The sequence below is a fragment of the Eumetopias jubatus genome, unplaced genomic scaffold (genome assembly GCF_037043125.1).
Source record: "Eumetopias jubatus isolate StellerSeaLion01/CBP00866 unplaced genomic scaffold, mEumJub1_p1.0 scaffold_7, whole genome shotgun sequence".
NCBI lineage: Eukaryota > Metazoa > Chordata > Mammalia > Carnivora > Otariidae > Eumetopias > Eumetopias jubatus.
In genome coordinates, this window is record NW_028274813.1 from 107,946,035 (window position 1) to 107,965,570 (window position 19,536).

The 19,536-nt window shown below is 54.3% G+C and overlaps 1 protein-coding gene across 1 annotated transcript; it reads right to left on the bottom strand.

Annotated features, from left to right (window-relative positions):
- Positions 1-1,439: 1,439 nt before the first annotated feature.
- CLN6 (CLN6 transmembrane ER protein) lies at positions 1,440-19,259 on the bottom strand. The gene is made up of 7 exons (XM_028100162.2): positions 19,061-19,259; positions 12,596-12,710; positions 8,675-8,773; positions 7,391-7,579; positions 6,983-7,038; positions 5,567-5,689; positions 1,440-3,938 (listed from the first exon to the last, which is right to left on the bottom strand). The coding sequence occupies exons 1-7, from the start codon at positions 19,144-19,146 to the stop codon at positions 3,668-3,670; spliced, it is 939 nt and encodes a 312-aa protein (XP_027955963.2). The 5' UTR covers positions 19,147-19,259; the 3' UTR covers positions 1,440-3,667.
- Positions 19,260-19,536: the final 277 nt, after the last annotated feature.

Genomic DNA, 19,536 nt, shown 5'->3' on the forward strand with positions numbered 1-19,536 from the left:
CTCACAGGGAGGCCTCTTAGGTGACTTTCCCCAGCCAGGAAGGCTCCTCTTCTTCATTTCCCTCTTCTGCCCCCCCAGAACTCCCCCCCACCCCCGTCAGCCTGTCCCCATCTCCTGGCCCTAGAAGTGGGGTGGTTCCCTAGGGACGCTGTGCTGGGCACAGCTGGGTCTCACCCTTCCTCTCCTCCCCAGCTGCTGGCTCCCAGTCTGCAGGGCTCCAACTCCGGGGCACCCTCCGCCTTGTTAGCACTGGCATGGAGGGCCCAACAGGCCGTGCTCGGCACAAGGGCCCCCAGCCCCGGGGACGCGTGGGTCCTGGTGAGGGGCTGCACGTGCCTGCAGGAAGGGGGACCTCTTGCTAACGTGCATGGCGTGGACAGGGGGCCTGCCCTTGGTCTGCTCTCCCTCCCTCCTTCTTGACCGTGTCCACATGGAAGATTCTCTCTTCCCCCAGATGATGTCTCCTGAGTCACCTCTTCACATCTGTTTCTAGACCCAGAGAATTTCAGCTGGAGGATTTGACTCCTCTCTGTTGGGGCTGAGAAGAGGAAAGATGGGCGGGATGCAGGAGGCAGGAGAGGAGGGAGCTTCTGCTAACAGCCTTGTGGGGAGAAGTGAGGCGAAGTCATGTGGGGCCTTGGAGGCCCGGCGGGTTGCGGGGCGCAGAGCTGAGGCTTGTGGGGAGGCCTGCAGGGGCCAGGCCAGAGCACTGGCTCGGGATTGCCCCGTGCTTGGGAAGGGGCTTATGGGGGAGACAAGACATTTTCTTGGGTCTAGGTCAGTCAGTGCATGATCAAAAAGACCTGCTCGGGCAGGGGTGGCTCCATGAGGGGTTGCTATGAAAATCCATCAAGCTGTATACTTCCCGGACAGTACAGGGGTCGTGTGTAATGCTACACTTCAACTCAACATGAAAAACAGAAACCCCCTCCGCCGCCACCTGGGGGCCAAGACTTTGTTCACCGGAAGGGCCCCTACCACCAGGTTCTGACTCAGCAGTTAGAATGGGGCAAGAATTTGTATTTTCTAATGCCGTCCTGATGCTGCCAGTCAGCGCCACACTTTGAGAACCACTGGCCTCCAGGAGAGCCAGATGGAGTGGGAAGCCAGGTCGCAATTAAGAAGTATTTCTAGGGAAACGTTTCCAGTAAACTGCCCAAAGAGATCTCGGTCAAGAGGGACAAGAAATCTCCAAGACTCTAATAATTTGCTGTAATTTCTTTCCATTCTAAACATTCACTTTCATACCTAATTTTTTTTTACATTTTATTTATTTATTTGAGAGAGAGCACAGGAGAGGGGGGAGGGTCAGAGGGCGAAGCAGACTCCCTGCTGAGCAGGGAGCCCGATGTGGGACTCGATCCCGGGACCCCAGGATCATGACCTGAGCCGAAGGCAGTCGCTTAACCAACTGAGCCACCCTGGTGCCCTTCATAAACTAATTTTTTAAAGATTTATTTATTTACTTTAGACAGAGAGAGAGTGCACATGCACTGGAGCAGGGAGGAGGCGGAAGGAGAGAGAATCTGAAGCAGACTCTCAGCTAAGTACAGAGCCCAATGCGGGGCTCGATTTCATGACCCTGAGATGGTGCCCTGAGCCAAAACCAAGTCAGAAACTTAACTGACTGAGCCACCCAGGCGCCCCTCATACCTAATTTTTTATTCACTTTTTTTTCCTGTTTTCTTATCAAGGACCCCCCCCGCCAAGTTGTGTAAGCTCCAGGCCCCACATGACCAGGCCTGTGCCTGCTCATAAGACACCCAGCAAGTCTTGCTGTGGAGAAGAGGCCAGAGACAGGGTGGGAAGGACCAGTGTCCTCAAGGTGAGGAAGGAATCCGGTGAGGTTGCTGGGCAGGTGGGGGCATAGCCTATGACGATGTGGCGTCGAGCATCTCCTGTCCAGCGCTGTCTGCTAACAGGAGCCCCAGTAAGTCCTGGGGGCTGTGTGGTGAGTCTGAGACCCCGAGGGAGTAAGCGACTTGCCCAAGGCTCGGGGCCAACCTCCAACAAACCAGCCTCCCCACCTTCCCCCAAAGGGTACCTTCTCTGTTTCAGCCTCTGGAGTGGGCTCGCAGCAGAGCGGGGAGGCCTGAGGGGCCATTTCGGGAGAGGCAGGCCTGGAGATGCCCTATCCTGGCTCCCCGCCCCCCATGCCCCCCAGACTCCTCACAAGAGAGCTAGAACTGACTGGGAGGAGGCCCTTCTTGCCCCCCACCCCCAGCATCCCACAGGGTGGCATGGAAGGCCAACGGACAGTAGCAGGGCCTGCTCTCAGCCCCTGACCAGCCACAGACCAGCCACTGTCTCTCCGGCCCCAGGGATCTCCCTCCTGCCGCCCAAATTCACACCCAGAGAAAGCAGCAGCCACCAGCCAGGCTGGGCTCCACACTGGTCTTTATTCACACCTCTCTCCGCCCATGGAACCCGGGGCTGGGGGGCCTCTAAGGGGGCTGCAGAGGGACCCCAACATGAAAGGAACATCTGAGGCACAGGGCTCCCTGAGAACACAGGAGAGGGGGCAGGGCCCGGGGAAGGTAGGGCAGGCCCCCTGAGACCCACAAGCTCGCCAAGCCAGTGCTGGCTGGAAAATGAGACTGGTGCCGGCAGCTGTGTGGGCAGACCTGGCCCCAAGGCCTGGGGGAAGGCGGGCCCGGGGTGTCCTGCTGGGAATGAAGCCTCCCTTTTCTGGGAGCAGGGCCATGAGCAGAAAGCATGAGATTCAGGCTGAGACAAGGCCTATGGGGGAGAGCCTCCAGATCTGCCCCCCTCCCAACATCCCCCAAATGCCCCCTGACCCTATAAGGGGGCTCAGGGAATACCACGAGTGTTTGAGAACACAGCCTTCAGCTGCAGCTCAGACATCCTGGTCAGGCTGCCAGGAAGGGGTGCCACAGTTCTGGGAGGGAGCAGGGAGACAGCTTCTGGCAGAGGGAAATGGTGCTCAGGGGAGTCTGGCGGCGCAACCCTCCGTGTGACCTGAGTTTGGGGGAGGATCTGCGGCGCACACACCCTTCCCGGGGTAGCAGAGGGCAGCGACAAGAGAGAACGAGCCGTCCAATCCAGGGCTGCCCCAACAACCAGCCCACTGACACACTTTGGGCCCTCGTCCCAGCTAGTGCAAATGAGGCCCAGAGGAGGGATGTGCTTTGCTCAACAATACCCAGAAAGTTAACTGAACCTTTGTAATCTGGCCTTCAGGGTCAGGGCAGGTCTGAGGGGTGAGCCAGGTGGCGGGTGACATGCCCAGTCCCCTCACCACTGCTGCCCCACCCGCCAGGCCGACCCAGCATGGCTACCAGAAGCCACCCCAGGAGGAGACCGGCCCTGAGCGGTGAGTGAGAGGGCCCGACTCCAGTCAGGTGCATGAGAAGGCGGGGCCCACACCTCGGCCTGGGCCCACACGGCCTCCGACTATATCCCACCCTGAAAAGATCCAAACCGAAGAGAAACTTGCTCCACACAATCGAGCCTTGCGCCGACGCTCTCTGCGCACACACACCCCGGGCCAGGCGCTCAGTGCGTGCCCCTCCCGCCGCGGCTACGACAGCGCACACCGGGGGGACGCACGCGTCCGCACACGCAAGCACGCACGCACGTCCCCGCTCGGCCACCCCCCGCGGCCCGTGTCCCGCCAGGCAGGGCGCCGGCGCCTGGTGCCAGGGGCTCAGCGTCGGCCGCTGACGTGCAGGGTGTAGAAGGCCCAGGGCTCAGGGACGTAGATGACACCCGGGTACTTCTTCCTGAGCACCGCGTCGTCCCACAGCCAGCCAACCCACAGCGCGACAAGCAGGAGGGTGAGGGCGAAGGAGCAGAAGAGGAAGAGGCCGTTGCTGTCCAGGAAGAGGTGCTTGCGCTTCTGGTGCAGGACAAGGGCCAACATGGCGAAGAAGGTGAAGGTGAAGAGGATGAAGATCTGGCCCTCGGTGACCAGGTACCTGAGGAGGCCGGCGGGGGAGGGGGGGCGGTCAGGGGCTCTACCCGGCCCGGCATCCCTCCCTGGACCCCCATACCAGGCTGCCCCCGGGTCGGCCAGAGCAGCTCATCTCATGGGAGGAGCAGGGAACCGTCCTACTCCGAGCCACGGCCCACAGGCAGCAGACCGATTTGGCTTGTAGAGTTGCTATTTTTAAAGATATTGAGTTTGTTACCAACGTTTAAATAGCAGATTAGCAGAACATGTGGATTTCTGGTTTCTTTGGTCATATCAGGCCCCTATACCCGCACGAAACTGATTCGAGGAGAAAATGGCTGCCCCTCTGGAAAGAGCATGGTTCTGCTGTTTGCCACAGTCCCCACCATTCCCTATTGCCTTACTCGAGGCCCACTTGATGCCCTTCTGCTACCAGCTTGGTTCCTATAGGCATTTGAGTTTGGGAATGCAGCTGCAATTCATAGGGTTGTCATTACTGTCTCCTTGAGGGCTGGGACAGGCTCAGATCTCCCAGGGTTCTCTGCAGCTTCTAAGGCAGTACCTAGCACATGGCCAGGAATCGGTAGCATTTGTTGGAGGGCTTCTGGGAGGTTGTCTGGTCCATTCCCCTGCCTCTAGAGAGAAACACGATACTGACCCATTCCACTCAAGGAATGGCAGCTTTGCAACTCACTGGCTGTGGGACCTTGACATCCTGGAGCTTCTGCGTTCTTACTTAGAAAGGGGCATAAGCAGCCCTATCTCTCGAGACGTAAGAGACCGACAAGAGCTGTGTACATCTCTTACTTGGAAAAGAATGTTGCTCAACCAAAACGGTTACCGTTCCTACCGTGGCCATCTCTACACTAACACGCTGGCGGGGAGAACCAGGCAGGAAGCCCTCTGCATGTCGAACCACTTTCCTTCTTGCTGTGGTTGCCACTCATTCTTTTTCATCCTGCCCTCAGGGGGCATACAGATTGGCCCTGGTCGACCCTCTCTGCCTGGCCGGGGAGGGACCCAGGGGTGGCTCCTAGGGACCTGGCCCTAGGAAAGAAGGCCCTTTTCATTCTGAGGCAAGCTTTCCATCAGAGAAGGGTCCAGTCCTTCCTATGACGCCCACCAATGCTCAGGGGGAGCCTGTCCCCGGGGCAGAAGGGACAGAACAGAGGTAGGGGCCTGGCTGAGGCCTGAGTCCTCTGAAATGGGAGGAGAGCTCTGGAAGAAGAGAAACCAGGCAAGAAACCTCCCCCTTATCTGTCCCTGTCACCTTCATAGTGCTTTATAGTTTATGAAGCCTCTTTCCCTCCTTCTAGATCCTCACTATCTCCTGAGAGGGAGACAAGCAGGGGCTGTCCCAATTTCACAAAGGAGGAAACTGAGGCCCACAGGGCTCTATGCACTCTATATTACAGGTAGATTCTATGGCACTGGGGTTCCGGGAGGTAGGGTAGAGGAGCATGAGAATGGAGAGGGGCACTCAGGCCTGGCTTCCTGGTAACAGAGACGCTACCACAAAGCACTGTCACCGACCCCACTAGACAGAGGAGGAAGCAGGAGCCCAGAGCAGGACTGTGGTCAAGAGCACATTTTTACCGCCTGGCTCACTAAGTGTCCCCACCCACCCCTCCCCCAGGTCTGAGGTCTACTCACCAATAGTATAGGCCACTGGGCATCACCAGGAGCAGGGCCACCCCTGGCATCGAACTCTCGGCTTTGATGGGAGTGAAACAACCGCTGAAGTACATGAAGAGGATGAGGAAGAAGGGGATGTACCTGCAACAGGGAGGCCAGGCCTCAGAGACCTGCCCAGCCGCCCCATCACCCCTCCACCCGGCCCTCCCCCTCCTTGGGCTGCCCCCTTGCACCATCCCGTGCAGGTCGCTTTATGGTTTACAAAACACCCGGTTTAGGCCAGGGCTGGGGGTCCAGGGTGGGAAAGGAAGGAGGCAGGAAGAGGAGGCCTGTTCCCTGGCACATGCAAATCAGAGGCCCAAAGGCCACCTCACTCCGCGTGGGTGTGTGTAGGGGGTGCCTCTGTCTCACCCTGGGACCCCACACACCAGCAGCACCCCCCAACTTGGAACAGGTGTACCCAGCAGGGCCAACGGGGGAGAGCCTCCAGGTCCAGGTGAAAAAAAAGAGAAAGAGAGAACCATACCTGCTGGGGTCCTCCAAGGGGCTTTGTGAAGCCCCCTCCCCCATACCTAACCCACAGCCTCACCCCTTCCCCACACACAGCATCTCACCCAAAAGTACCAGCCTCTCTCCTCTCCACACAGGCTGCCTCTCCCACAGCCCCTTCTCTCAGCTACCCTGTCTCACCCCCGGCCTCCCTGCCCCGTTCCTCCCTTCCCAAACTTCCCTAGGAAGGGTCTCTGGCAAAGGCCTGTCCAGGGCCCCTGGACTCACAGCCAAGAGGACCAACTCTGCCTGTTCTAAATGGACCCTGGAAACACGAGTGTCGGCCTGGTGTGCCAGGAGCCGGCCACCTCACTCAGGGCTGAGGCCACGGGGTGCAGGGCTTGCTGGTGGCCCTAACCCTCCCCCCGCCGCAAACCCTCTCACTGGCCCCAGCTCCTCCTGTAAGGTGGGGGGCGGAACAGACAGCTGCCGGCAGCTGGGCCCCCGGCTCTCCCGCGGCTGCGCACAGCTGGGAGGTTTCCGCCGCCTTTGGGGTGAAGGGGGGCCCTTCCCGGAGTTCGAGGAGTGGGACAGACAGCTCCTCCCCCCTCGGGTCCAGCTGGCCCTCCTCGGCTTCGTCCAGACCTCCACTCCCAAAGACCGCTTCTGCCTCGGTGGGGGTCCCCACTCGGCGCCCACGCTCACCCCAGCGCGTCGAGAGGGCGGGACTTGACCCCTCCCCCCAGGCTCCGGCAGGCCCGGGGAGGGACAGCCGCTCGCTGCCCTCTAGTGGCCGCCGCGGGCACTGCCGCGCTGAGACCCGGAGGGCCCCCGCGCCCCACACCCAGAGGCTCGTCCAGTGTCCGCGAGGCCGGGCCCGGGGTCCCTGGGGAGGGCAGCCCGCCTGGCACTGCCCTCCTGGCTGAGCCTGGCCCCAACACTCACCACATGGAGTGGCCCAGGTACTCGTCGTAGTAGTAGAGCAGCTCGAAGGAGTCGATCTGAGGACAGGGGCATGGCAGGTGAGAGCGGCAGGTGCATAGCGGTGGGAGGGTGGGCGGGGCAGGCTGCGGGGGCCCACGCAGTCCACCCTTCCCCAGGCCCGGGCCTGCCCCCAGCAGCCCTCCTTCCCCACCCTCGGTCTTGCCCTCCACTGCAGGGGGCCCAGGTGGGAGCCAAAGTGCCACTTCCTAAAGTGTCACCAGCATCCTAGCTCGGCGGGTACAGTGCTCTCACCTAGCAGAACGCCTTTAGCAGGTCAGGCACAGTGACGGGTGGGGGTGATCTCTTTGGCCTCCAGGACAGACTGTGCCCAAAGGCTTTATTTACATGCAGTGGGGGAGGTGGCCTCACCAGCGTCTCTGGCTTGAGATTCTTGATAATGGGATTCTCCCGGACAGACAGGTGGTGCTGGTAGCCACTGAAGAGCAAACGGTGGTTCACGGAGTCGCCCACCAGGTGGATGCTGGCGCCCATGATGAAGGTGATGATGCTGATGTAGATCATGGAGCGCGGCAGGGTTCGAGGGGACCGCTCAATGAGCTGGGGTCAGAGGGACGCCGGACAGCATGACTCAGCCTCCACCACAACATGAGACACCCCCTGGTCTCTCTGCCCCTGCCTGGCGTCTGATGGATGCCACTGGATGAAAAGTCACTCGGAAATTGGGTCACTTTAGCAGGCTAAGCCAGCCTCCAGAGTCTCATAGGATCCCCGTGAAGCCAGCAGGAGCTGGGAAACAGCACCCCCTTTCCTCAGAGAGGAAGTAGACTCAGAGGGACTAGCTGATTGCCCAAGGTCGCATACCAATCCTGTGCTGGCAGTGACAGCCAGGCCTTCAGCACAGGCATGCAGGCTCCAGGCCTGGCCCTCTCCCTCCCCCAGCTGTGTCTCTGGGTGGCTGGGCTGGCTCAGCAGCAGCGGGACCCTCTGATTTCTGAGCCACTGGTGCATGGTAATCACGAAGAAAATGTCAGGGAAGTGGGGGTGGGGGTGGGGAGGATGCTTTGGAAACCAAACTATTTAACTTAGGACTCCTCTGAATTCTAATTTTATACCCTGCTACTTTTGGTGATTAGAAACATCTTTCTAGAAACAAAATGATGGGGATGGTAGATGGCGTTAGTTGTTTTAAGAGCCCTTATTTGGACGTGCAAAGCTGGCAGTCCCGGATAGCTCTGTGCTCCCAGTGACATCTCCAAATCCCGGATCCCCAGGCCAGAGTAGAGGTCACCTCTGTTACTGCCACCTGGACCCTCATTGCCTTCCCAACTGGTCCCTGACTTCTCCCCAGACAACCAACCCACTCACTCCTTATGCCTCAGCCTTCCCAAATGTACTGTAGTTTCACAAGCACGAGCCTGTCTTCAGGTCCTTTTGCTTGACCACCTCTCCCACATCATCCCCTGCCACACAAGGCTGACACCCAAATCAGACACCCATCCTTGGGGAGGGTTTCTCCATCCCTCCTGGGCAGGCCTTTGATATGTCCCTCCATCACAGCCTTCACCCCCCAGGCTGAGGCAGGGTAGGCCTGCTTCCACCTGCTTCCATGACTCCCAGGGCTCAGCACCAGCTTCTTGCCAGAGGAGGAGGGGATGAGAGTGGGAAGGTGGAGCAGGGAGCCCGGGACTGTACCTTGAGCAGGAGGAAGGGCGTGATGATGTTGTAGGCCATGTGGAAGTAGTCCCCCACGCTGGGCTTGTTGAGTGGAAACCATTCGAGAGGGAACACCAGCTGGGGAGCAAAGGGAGGAACGGTGTTCACGTGGGCAGAGCCCCACATGGCCCTCGGCGAGTCAGCCCCCACCTCTTCCACATACACTTAACTCTTTCTGTGATCTCTGGGGATCCTCTTGGCAGCCCTGGGGTATCCAGCAGAGAAACTGAGTCCCAAAGAAGGTAAGTGGACTTGTCCCCAGGCATACTAGTAGATGCAAATCCAGGGCCTGACTCTGTGCCCCGCTCCCAGTGGGTACTAAATAAATGTCCCTGGGTACTGGTCTGGGAGCTGGAGGCTGCTTTGGGACTTCGTGGTGACCCTTGGTTTCCCCCTCTACAACACAAGAGATGTGACCCAGGTGGTCGACTTGGGCCCTTAGGGGTTTGATGCTTCAGGTCCTATGATGTTGGAAAGATCTCCTGACCACTAGGCCCCATGCTCTATGCACGGAACAGATGGACTGCTTCCAAATCAGGTCAAAAGTACACATTAGGAAACAAAGGAGAAAATAAGTGAGTTCTACAAAGTAGTTTCAGTTCTTTCTTTCTTACCTTCCCTGAGAGAAGAGGCAGGCCAGGGGCGGTTCCTCTGCCTGGCAAGCCCTCTCTTATTGGTCTACCGCAGTGGGTCCTGGCCTTATCAGGGTCAGTGTGAAAACCCCCGTGCAAAGTCAAAACAAGTTATGACCCCCCCAAACTGTACTTCCGGGATTTGTTGACTGAGAACACAGGCAATGACCACAAATTTCAAATGAAATTGTAAATGTTTATCTCTTTTAATTCAGAAATGCCACATTGGTTAAAACTAACCACACATATAAAAACTCCCAGGATACAGGCCTCTGTTCCTCTCTTTCTCTTACTCAGTGTGTACCTCTGTATCTTCACCCATATCCAGATATATATGTTGGATATCTACACCACATCTTCTTTATCCATTCATTTATTGATGGACACTTAGGGTGCTTCCATCATTTGGCTATTGTAAATAATGCTGCAATGAACATAGTGGGGCATACCTCTTTTCGAATTGGTGTTTTCATTTTCTTTGGGTAAATACCCAGTAGTGGAATTACTGGATTGTATGGTATTTCTATTTTTAATTTTTTTTTTTTTTAGGAAACTCCAAACTGTTTTCCACAGTGGCTGCACCAATTTACATTTCTACCAATAGCACATGAGGGTTACCTTTTCACCACATCCTCGCCAACACATTACTCAGCCACAAAAAGAATCTTCCCATTTGCAACAATATGGATGGACCTAGAGGGTATTATGCTAAGTGATGTAACTCAGAGAAAGATAAATGCCATATGTTTTCACTAAACATGTGGAATTAAAAAAAAAACAAAACAATGAACAAACAAACACAGAAGTAGAATCATAAATACAGAGAATTGGTGACTGCCAGAGGGGAGGAAGTTGGGGGATGGGCAAAATAGGTGGAGGGGATTAGGAGGCCCAAACTTCCAGTTACCAAATAAATAAGTCATGGGCGGAGCACGGATAACGTAAAACCGTCAAATCACTATGTTGTACACCGAAGCTAATATAACACCATATGTCAACTAAAATTTCTTTAAAAGAGATACATACGATGGCTGAAATACTCTTTGTGATAGCAAAATACCAGAAACAGGCTGACTCTTCAACTAACTAGACGAGCTGAATACATTATAGCGCATCTTTACTATAGCAGGTGAAGTAGCCATTATCAGAAATGACACCTTATAGGTACTGAGATGGAAAGACAGCCATTGTAAATCCTAAGGTAAAGCAAGCAAGTTGTAGGATAAGGCATAAAGTGAGATCTCATTTCAGTTGGAAAAGGAAAGAGAATATAGAATATGTTTGCAGGAGCAGAGAAAGGAGTGGGTGGCTGTGCCCCAAACCGTCAGGGGTGGGACTGGAAAGGGAGAATTGAACACTTCTGCATATACCTAGGCATTAGTTGACTTGTTACAACTACTACATATTACTTTTATAACTTGTACGAGTTTGGTTTTCATTACTACAGATTCGGGAATGTCATGCCTACATTTCAAAAGCTCCAGTGTATATAGGAGCTTTTCAAATGTATACTCTCCTAACAAGCCCACCTAGGTTGCTGGGCAGGCTGGGGAAGTGATTTGCCCTGCGGGAGACCACCACGGACAGCTGTGGCTGAGTCCCAAGGAGTGAGGGCAGAGGACAGCCATGAGCCTGCTCCGGGCCTCATTTCCCCCTCTCCATAGCATCAGTGTGATGGGCAGCTCCTTTGGCCCCCAGTCTGTGTGACCTTCATGCGGGAAGGGGGCTCGGAGCAGCCAGGCCAACCAGCCTTCTTATGGATGAGAGAACCAGAGCCCAGCAGACAGTGACTTGCCTAAAGCCACCCACAAAGCTGACCAGGTGCCCTGACTCCTGGCTCAGTCTCTTTTCTTTCTCCCACACTTAAACAACATGTAAGCCTTACAGAGAGTCTGCAGAAAGAAGAAACAGCATCCACCCCAAATCCGCCCCAAAAGTGCCACCAGAATAGCTTTTTTTTTGCTAAAGATGTATTTACTGGGGTGCCTGGATGGCTCAGTCGTGAAGCGTCTGCTTTCGGCTCAGGTCATGATCCCGGGGTCCTGGGATTGAGCCCCACATCGGGCTCCTTGCTCAGCGGGGAGCCTGCTTCTCCCTCTCCCCCTCCCCCTGCTTGTGTTCCCTCTCTCACCGTGTCTCTGTCAAATAAATAAATAAAATCTTAAAAAAATAATAAACATTATTTGAAAGAGAGAGAGCGCGCAAGAATGAGTGGGGGGGAGGGAGAGAATCCCAAGCAGACTCTGCACTGAGTGCAGAGCCTGATGCGGGGCTCAATCCTAGGACCCTGAGATCCTATCCTGAGCCGAAATCAAGAGTCAGCTGCCTAACCGACTGAGCCACCCAGGTGCCCCAGCTTTTCGTATCCCCTTTGAGTCTCTGACCCATGTGTACAAGATGTTGAGATCGTCTCTGACTTGCCATCAGGCAGCATGTACACCCCTTTTCTCTCCTCGAACGACCCCCGCTGCTCTAGAGTATCCAGAATTCCTGTTTAATGGCCAGACGTTTTCTATACCGGATACAGAAAGCTGATTTACCCAGCGCCTACTGCTGGACACTGAAATCACAAACAAGGTAAGCAACACTGCAAGGAACACCTTTGCGTATAGACAACCTTTGTCGTCCTCTTGCTGATTACATCTTCAGGGCAGATTCTCAAAGGGGTCTTCCTGGGTTGGGAGGGATGAACATATTAGGGTTCTGGAGATATACATGACAGGAAAGGGGTAGGCTCTGGGGCCAGACGCTTGCGTGTAGATGCTGGCTCTTCCACTTGCTACTTGGGTGACCCTGAGTCAGTGACTTGCCCTCTCTATCCATGAGTCTTCCCATCTATAAAATCGAGATTAGTAAGAGTGTTGAGGTGAGGATTCAGTAAGTTTAAACACATAAAGGGTTTAGAACAGAGTACTCAATGTACGTTAACCACTATTTCTACTTTCCCATTATTATTATTATCATTGTTCCTTCAATAAAAGTGCATTGAGGGGCGCCTGGGTGGCTCAGTCCGTTGAGTGTCTGACTCTTGATTTCAGGTCATGATCTCAGGGTCCTGAAATCAGCCCCGAGTCAGGCTCCGCACTCAGCGTGGAGTCTACTTAAGATTCTCTCTCTCCCTCTCCCTCTGCCCCTCCCCCACTCACGTGTGCGCACACACTCTCTCTCTAAAATCAATCAATCTTGGGGCGCCTGGATGGCTCAGTTGTTAAGTGTTTGCCTTCGGCTCAGGTCATGATCCCTTCTCTGTCCACGGCTTCACACTCACCATGGCAATGGGGCGGCCAAAGTCTAGAACCCAGTTCTGCAGGGTGAAGTAGAACCAGAGGTCAAGGTGAAAGGGAGCTGTGCTTGCAGCTTCATCAGCCTTGGCGGTGCTGTGCCTGGAAAGGAACCGGACAACAGGGGTCAGCTCTTCTCTCCTCCCATGAGAATCTTCCCTGAGATGAGCCACAGAGAGGGGGAGTTGAAGGCAGGAGGATTAATTTCTAGGAATTTTGCTGGAAATACTGGCTCTGAGGCCAAGGGGAACGTGTCCTGGGAATTGATTCCGGCTGCCCTATTGTTAGCTTAGCTTCTCTGTGGTTCAGGAAGGAAACTGCCAAACTGGGCATTCTCACCTATAGAATGACGGGGAAATGAAATGGGGCAGAGGATGCAATGTGGCTGGAAAATGTGAATCATGATGACAGATGACAGCAGTGAACTTTTATTGAACACTTACTATAGTCCAGGCACATTATAGCTGCTTGCATGCATTCTCTCATTTAATCCGCACAGAAATCCTTTGAGGTTGGAATATTATTCCCATTTTGTACAGCCAAATATGTGAGCCTAAATGATGAGGCTCCACAGCTTATATTTTTAACCTCTCTACCATCCTCACATCCAGTGATTGGGCCACCAGATGGGCATGGGACCTGAGCTGGACCCATTAGAACCCTCTAGTGAGATCTACCTTATAGACCGCAGACTGGGATCAACAGGCCCTTTCCCTCAGTTCCTGAACTAGGAGGAAGTAAGAATGGGGCTGCAGGAGTCACTCTTCTCACTAACCCACAGTGCAACGAGCCAGCAGGGGACAAGCTGATCCAAGAGACACGGCAAGAAGTGGAACGCCATCTGACGACACATCTTTGGATGCCTGTCCCTCCTGCAAAGCAGTTAGCCATCTGCTTTTCACAGATAAGCTGAAGTTCAAGGGCCAGTGCATACGCCACTTCCTCCAGGAAGGCTTCCCTGATGAGCTTTTCCCAAAACCACACCAGCCCCACTACAGGGGTACTTCATCTCTAACTCCCAGTCTAGCCATGACATCATGGGCCTGCAGTTTTGCTTGTATCTAGCCCCTCAAGAAGATGAGTGACTTTTAAGGTTCTCTCAACTCACCCACATCAGAGTCCAAATCCTCTTTACAATGTCCCTGACACTATTTGCATGCCTCCAGTGACAAGCAGCCTGCTACTTCCCAAGATGACTGAGGTGTGAGTTTTATTGCTCTATTTGGGCCAAGAGCAGAGCTGTGTGAATGGCCCATGTTACCCAGAGTTCTCAGCTCAGTTCCTGGTTTATGCTTAGCAATTACTGGCTGATTTAAAACCATCTCAATTACTAGTTACTCATTCGTTTTACTGGCAAATATCAGAGGCAACATGAAGGTCTTCTCAGTGTGACTATTGCTTCTGTAACTTTTGGGGATCCTTTTCAGCCAATCGAAGAATGGCCCACAGTGGGCTCGTAGAGCAGCCCAGAGGCAGAGGGGCAAGCTCCTGGGGTGAGGGAGGGGGCGTCTCACCATCCTCTGATGGCAGGCATGACAGGTGGGGTTGGCCTTTCTTGGGTCAACTAAGTCTTCTTGTCCCTTTACTCAGTGCCCACCCCCCCAACTTATTGAGTGCTGAGTGTGTGCTGTGCTCGGAGCTTCACCTGCACCATCTCACTGAATGAGCAATACCAGGAGGTTGTACCCCTCTTGTGTGACAGATGAGGATACTGAGGCTTACAGGGGCTGAGTGCTTAGCCAAGATCACCCGCGCAGTAAGGCGCTACAGCAACTACACTTTTTGGCAGCCTATTTCCCACTCCACGCTTCTTCTAGTAAGAGATGATGTTTCCTTGGCCACAGGGAGGGCCTGTAACCTAAGCCAGCCCAGTGGGACTTTTCCAATCAGAGTTGGTGGAAAGAGTGCCTTCCTTTCTGGCGCTGGGGTGCTAAGGATGCAAGTCCAGGGCTCCCTGTGGCCAAGGTGCCAGCCTCAAAGGACGGCCAGGCGAGAATGAAGCAACCCTGCAGAGAAGACCAGGAAAAAGGAAGAGGCAAAGCCCAGAGAGTTCTATGCAGCCCCCAGGTAACGGTTTGGCCACATGAGCCAATACATTCCTTTTTGCTAAGGGCGCTATAGTTCACACTGGCTTTATGTCACTTGCAACCCAGGAGTCCTGAACAGCATAAATTCAAACCTGTGTCTATATAAACTCAAGAACTGTGCTCTAAATAGTCTCCCCTTCTGTTTCTATTATAATAAACTACGTGCCATATGAAGAGATCAAGACAGAGAAGGCTCAGTAAGGCCTGGGGCCGTATGCAAAGCCTGCATGAAGGAAGAGAGCCTGAAAGCATGGATGAGTGGATCTAAGTAGGCAGAAAAGCAGGAGAGTGGGATCAAAGGCCTGGAGTGGAAGGAAGGAAGGCGCTGCATGGAGTTGAATGCTCTGGCTTATCAGTAGAGAGGAAGAGAAGTGAGGGAATGGCTGGCCTTCAGGCTGGGCAGATGGTCAGAAACTCGCTGGGAGGACTGCTTTGACATGGGTCTGAGATGAGGGACTGGCTTAGAGGGCCCACCTGCCCTTCCCCTCAGTGACTATGAGTCAAGGCCTCAAAAAGCAGGTGGCGAGAACCTCCAGGCCTGAAGAACCTGGTGGGAGAAAGAGGCTAACAACCCTCAATGTTTTATTCTGGAAACCTCCAAACTGGGCAAGGAGTAGGATGTTTGCTACAGAAGAGAAACGTATTTTGAAAGTCTGGGGTTAGTACTTAGGTATGGGCCTCTGGAAGCTGGGGATACCTAGCATATACTAGGCGCTCAGTAATTATTTCCTCCTTCTACCCAAGAGGGCATCTCAGTTAGTGGAGATCCCCATCAGTAGTCCAGCCTGGCTTAGCAGGCAGGGAAAAAAAGGGCAGATACAGGGCACTCAACTTGGAAATCAAGATCGGTTAGCATCTGACTGGTTTTCTTCTGTTGGGACTATGACCACAGGAGGCAGATTATGGAGGGCGAAGGGATCCTCTCCCCTAGTCCTCGTCCTGAGGATGAGCAACCTCAAGCCTGTCCCAAGTTCCTGACTCCACAGACTTCACACACTGAGCCCCCACCCCGTGCCAGCTCTAGATCTCAGTCATCAGAAACTACGCTGAGAACATCAGTGAGCGGCAGGTAACCCAAGACAAGGACGGCCTTTTCTCTCCTCCACAGCTTTCCAAGTCTACCATATGGGGGAACTGATACCATGACAGGTGGGGAACACATAACATAAAGCTGAAATATTCAAAGCAGTCAGCACCTGCAGGATTGCCTGGCAGAAAAGGAAGGACTCAGCCATGTTTGTGGAGTCAAGCAGGGACCCATAAATGGGAACTATAGCAGGATTAATTTTGGTTCTATATAAAGAATGGTCAAATACCTGACATGATGGAAAGCTTGAACAAAAAATGAGAAAATGAAGGCAAATAAGAGGCAAAAAGAAAGGCAATCAGAAACCCCAGGAAAAACAAACACAATATAAGAGAGCATATGGTACTGTTAAACATTCCTTGGCTCTGTAGGGAATGTTTACATGGCTTAACTAATAAAAACATTGTATACTGATTTTCAAATTTTAGGATACATGCACACACAAAACATGGAAGACAACTAGGCCTAAAAACAGCAGGTAAATACCATTAACCTTGAGAACATGAAAGTAAAACTATAGAGGACAGGAGTTAGGGGAAAGGGTAGGGAAAGCCAAACGTTAGGGTAGGGGACTATTATTCTCCTTTGAAAAAGGAATCAAGAGATACTGTCTATAGTTCCCCAAAAAGGAAATAATGCTGTGTGGATATTCCCTAAGGCTACAAAGGTAACAAAGAGAAAAACTAAGAACAGTTTAAAAACTGAGAATAGATGAAAAGAACCATCTTGTGAAGATAAGGGAGGTATAAGTGAGCCAAATCATAACAGGAAGTCAGTAAATATTATCTTAGAAGCTACAAATGATAAATCAAGGGGTGCCTGCGTGGTTCAGTCAGTTAAGTGTCTGCCTTCAGCTCAGGTCACCGCATCCAGCTCCCTGCTCAGCGGGGAGCCTGCTTCTCCCTCTCCCACTGCTGCTCCCTCTGCTTGTGCTCTGTCAAATAAAGAAATAAAATCTTTACAAAAATGATAAATCAGGAAATGGCAGTTGAGTATAGCTTTTAAGAATATGGACTTTGGAGACCACCTGGGTTCACATCCTAGCTTTGCCACCAACGAGATCTTGAGCCAGTTACTTAAACTCTCTTGGGCCTCAATGTTCTCATCTATAAAATGAGTGATAACAGTAGATCCTATCTCAAGAGTTGTGGTTGAATTATTACCTGCAAAACTTTAGAGTGGGCTCTGATCCATGGAAAGTGTTACATAGTATTTGTTAATACTATTTTAAAATATGAATTTAATTCTAATAGAAACAGCTAAAAGAAGCTACTGTGGTTGTCTCTGGTGCCAGGGAAAGGTGGAACAGAGAACCACTGCTTTTTACTCTTAAGCCCTTCTGTGCTATTTAACGATAGGCATGTATTCCTTTGATAGCAATACAAAAACTATCAACAGAGCAGGCAGAAGCTGGAATGGGATACCTCGAAAGATGGTGAACACTGCGTCATCAGAGGTGTGTAAGCTAAGCATGGATGCAGGAGAGGAAATCCAAGCATCTCAGGAACTGGACAGGTTGATTCTGCCCACTGTCTTAAGCTACAATGATACTGAAAATGGTCCTAGAGGTACCCTACAAGGGTGGCAGGGATACCCTGGAAGTGAGTCAGCCCTCGTGCCATCCCCAGGGAGCACTGTGGCTGGTAATGAGCTCCTACAGGAGTAAAGAGGAACACCGCTCCTCAGCAGCTCAAGTGGAATAGTACAGAAGCCCTGGGTTTAGACCCTGGTTCTTGTCAGCAAATGATATAATCTCTCTGGGCCTCATGTACGAAATATGTTTTTGTACATGTACAAAATATGTATGTATATGTTTCCACACATACAAAATAGAAACAGACTAAGATACTGCTTATGGAAGCCCCACACATGAGATAAAGTGGGATCGTATCTGATACCCACAGATTGTTCTAATTGGGCTGCTACAGTTCAGGGCAGTCAAAGACCCCCAGCTTGAAGGGGATCCAGAACAGAGATGACCCTCAGTAGCACGAGAAAGAGCTATCCTCAGCCAAGTCTCTCAGACTTCTCCCCTCATCCCAAATCATACCACAGACTTCCTAAAATTGACTCTGAGCACACTAGTGCTCAAAAACCTTCCAAGGCTCCCGTGTGCTTACCAGAAAAAGGCTACATTTTTAACCCGCCATTTAGGGCAGGAACTAGGGTGAGGCAAGTGAGGCACACAGGCCCAACACAGGGGTGCCCCAGAGTGAGCGTCTCCTTAAATTTCCTTAAAATTTGCAGGCTAGGCTTTCGTTCTAGTCCCAGCCCTGCTGCCAGGAAAGGCCCTTCCCTGTCAGTCCACATCCTCTTGCAGCTGTACACCAGAAAGCTCCAGCACCACTGACCACTTGACTCTTCCCAAACTTTCCACCACCTCCTCCCCCGACTGGAACAGCCCTTCCTCCCTGGGTCACCTACTGAATACTCTGGACTAAGCTCAAGTGCCACTTCCTCCACGAAGCTCTCCAAGATGAACCTCTTAGCCCCTTCCGGCTTCACCTCACCCACCCCTTCAGTGCCCACCACAGCACTGGGCACACCAACGATACTTAATGAATGCCTGCTCAGCGCAAGGAGTGTTTCTGGCCTGCACAACAGGATGAAAGCAGAATGGAGGGAAAGACTAAAAGGTGGTTTCCGTGCTGCTGCTTCTGCCCCTCCTGGTCTCAACTACATAAACCAATAACTTCTTCCCCCAGTGAGAGAAGGGAACGGCCAAACGAGAAAAGCCCTTCCTCATTCCTTCTCGGGAGGGGAGCTTCCACACACTTCGCTGTCTCTTGAATTTCCATTCTCACATTCTTGGGATAAGGAGTGAGCCTCCCGACTGACACCAGAATCAAAGTCCTATTCCGCTCGGAGGGACCCCGAGAACTTGGAGGTGGCGCCCGGGGCGTGCAGGTGCGTTGGGGGCGGAGTGTGCGCCGGGGTCCTGGGGCCCGCCGCCCCCACCCCGAGTTTCTTGGACCCCTAGACTGTCCTCCCCAGAGGCGCAACTGTCCTCCCCAGAGGCGCGGCTGTCCTCGAGCCGGCCCGGGAGGGGAGGGGGGCGCCGGGGGCTGCTGAGCCTGCCTGGGCCCGGGGCGTCCCCAGGAAGAGAAAGGGCGGTGGAGACGGAGCCCAGGCGCCAGGGCGCAGCGAGGGCAGCGCAGGGGAGACTGACTCCGGCGGCAGCCCCCGGCCCACCCCGGGCTCCTCCAGCCGGGCCCCCGCCGCCCGCCCCGCGTCACGTGAGGGCCGCGGCCTCGCTCCCCGCGCCGGCGCGCGCCCACCTGGCCTGCAGGAAGGAGGCGCCCGGCTGCGCGCTCGCGCCGCCCGCCGCTCCCGGATGCTTTCGCCTCCGCGCCGCTGCCTCCATGGCTGCCCTGCCGGCGGCCGGCGCCTCGGCCCCACTTTCCAAATTGGGGAGGCACTCTGCTGGCCCGGCGGCGGCGGGGACGACGGCAAGAGCGGCCACCGAGCACGGGGCGGGCCGGGGCGGGCGGGCGGGGGTGGGAGAGCCCTCAGCCCGGGGGGGGCAGGGCCGGGGGCGGGGCCGGCGCGGGCGGGGAGGAAGGGGAGGGACGCGGGGAGGGAAGGACGGAGCCGGGGAGGCGGGGCGCCCCGGGCCCGGGGATGGAGGGACGCGACGGTGGTGGCGTCCGCGGCTTGGAGCGGGGCACGGGCCTGCGCACGCAACGCGTGTGGCCCTGTGGGGGCTGGGCGTTGCTGGGGTCGCCGGCGACGTCCGGGCGGGAAGCTTGGCCTA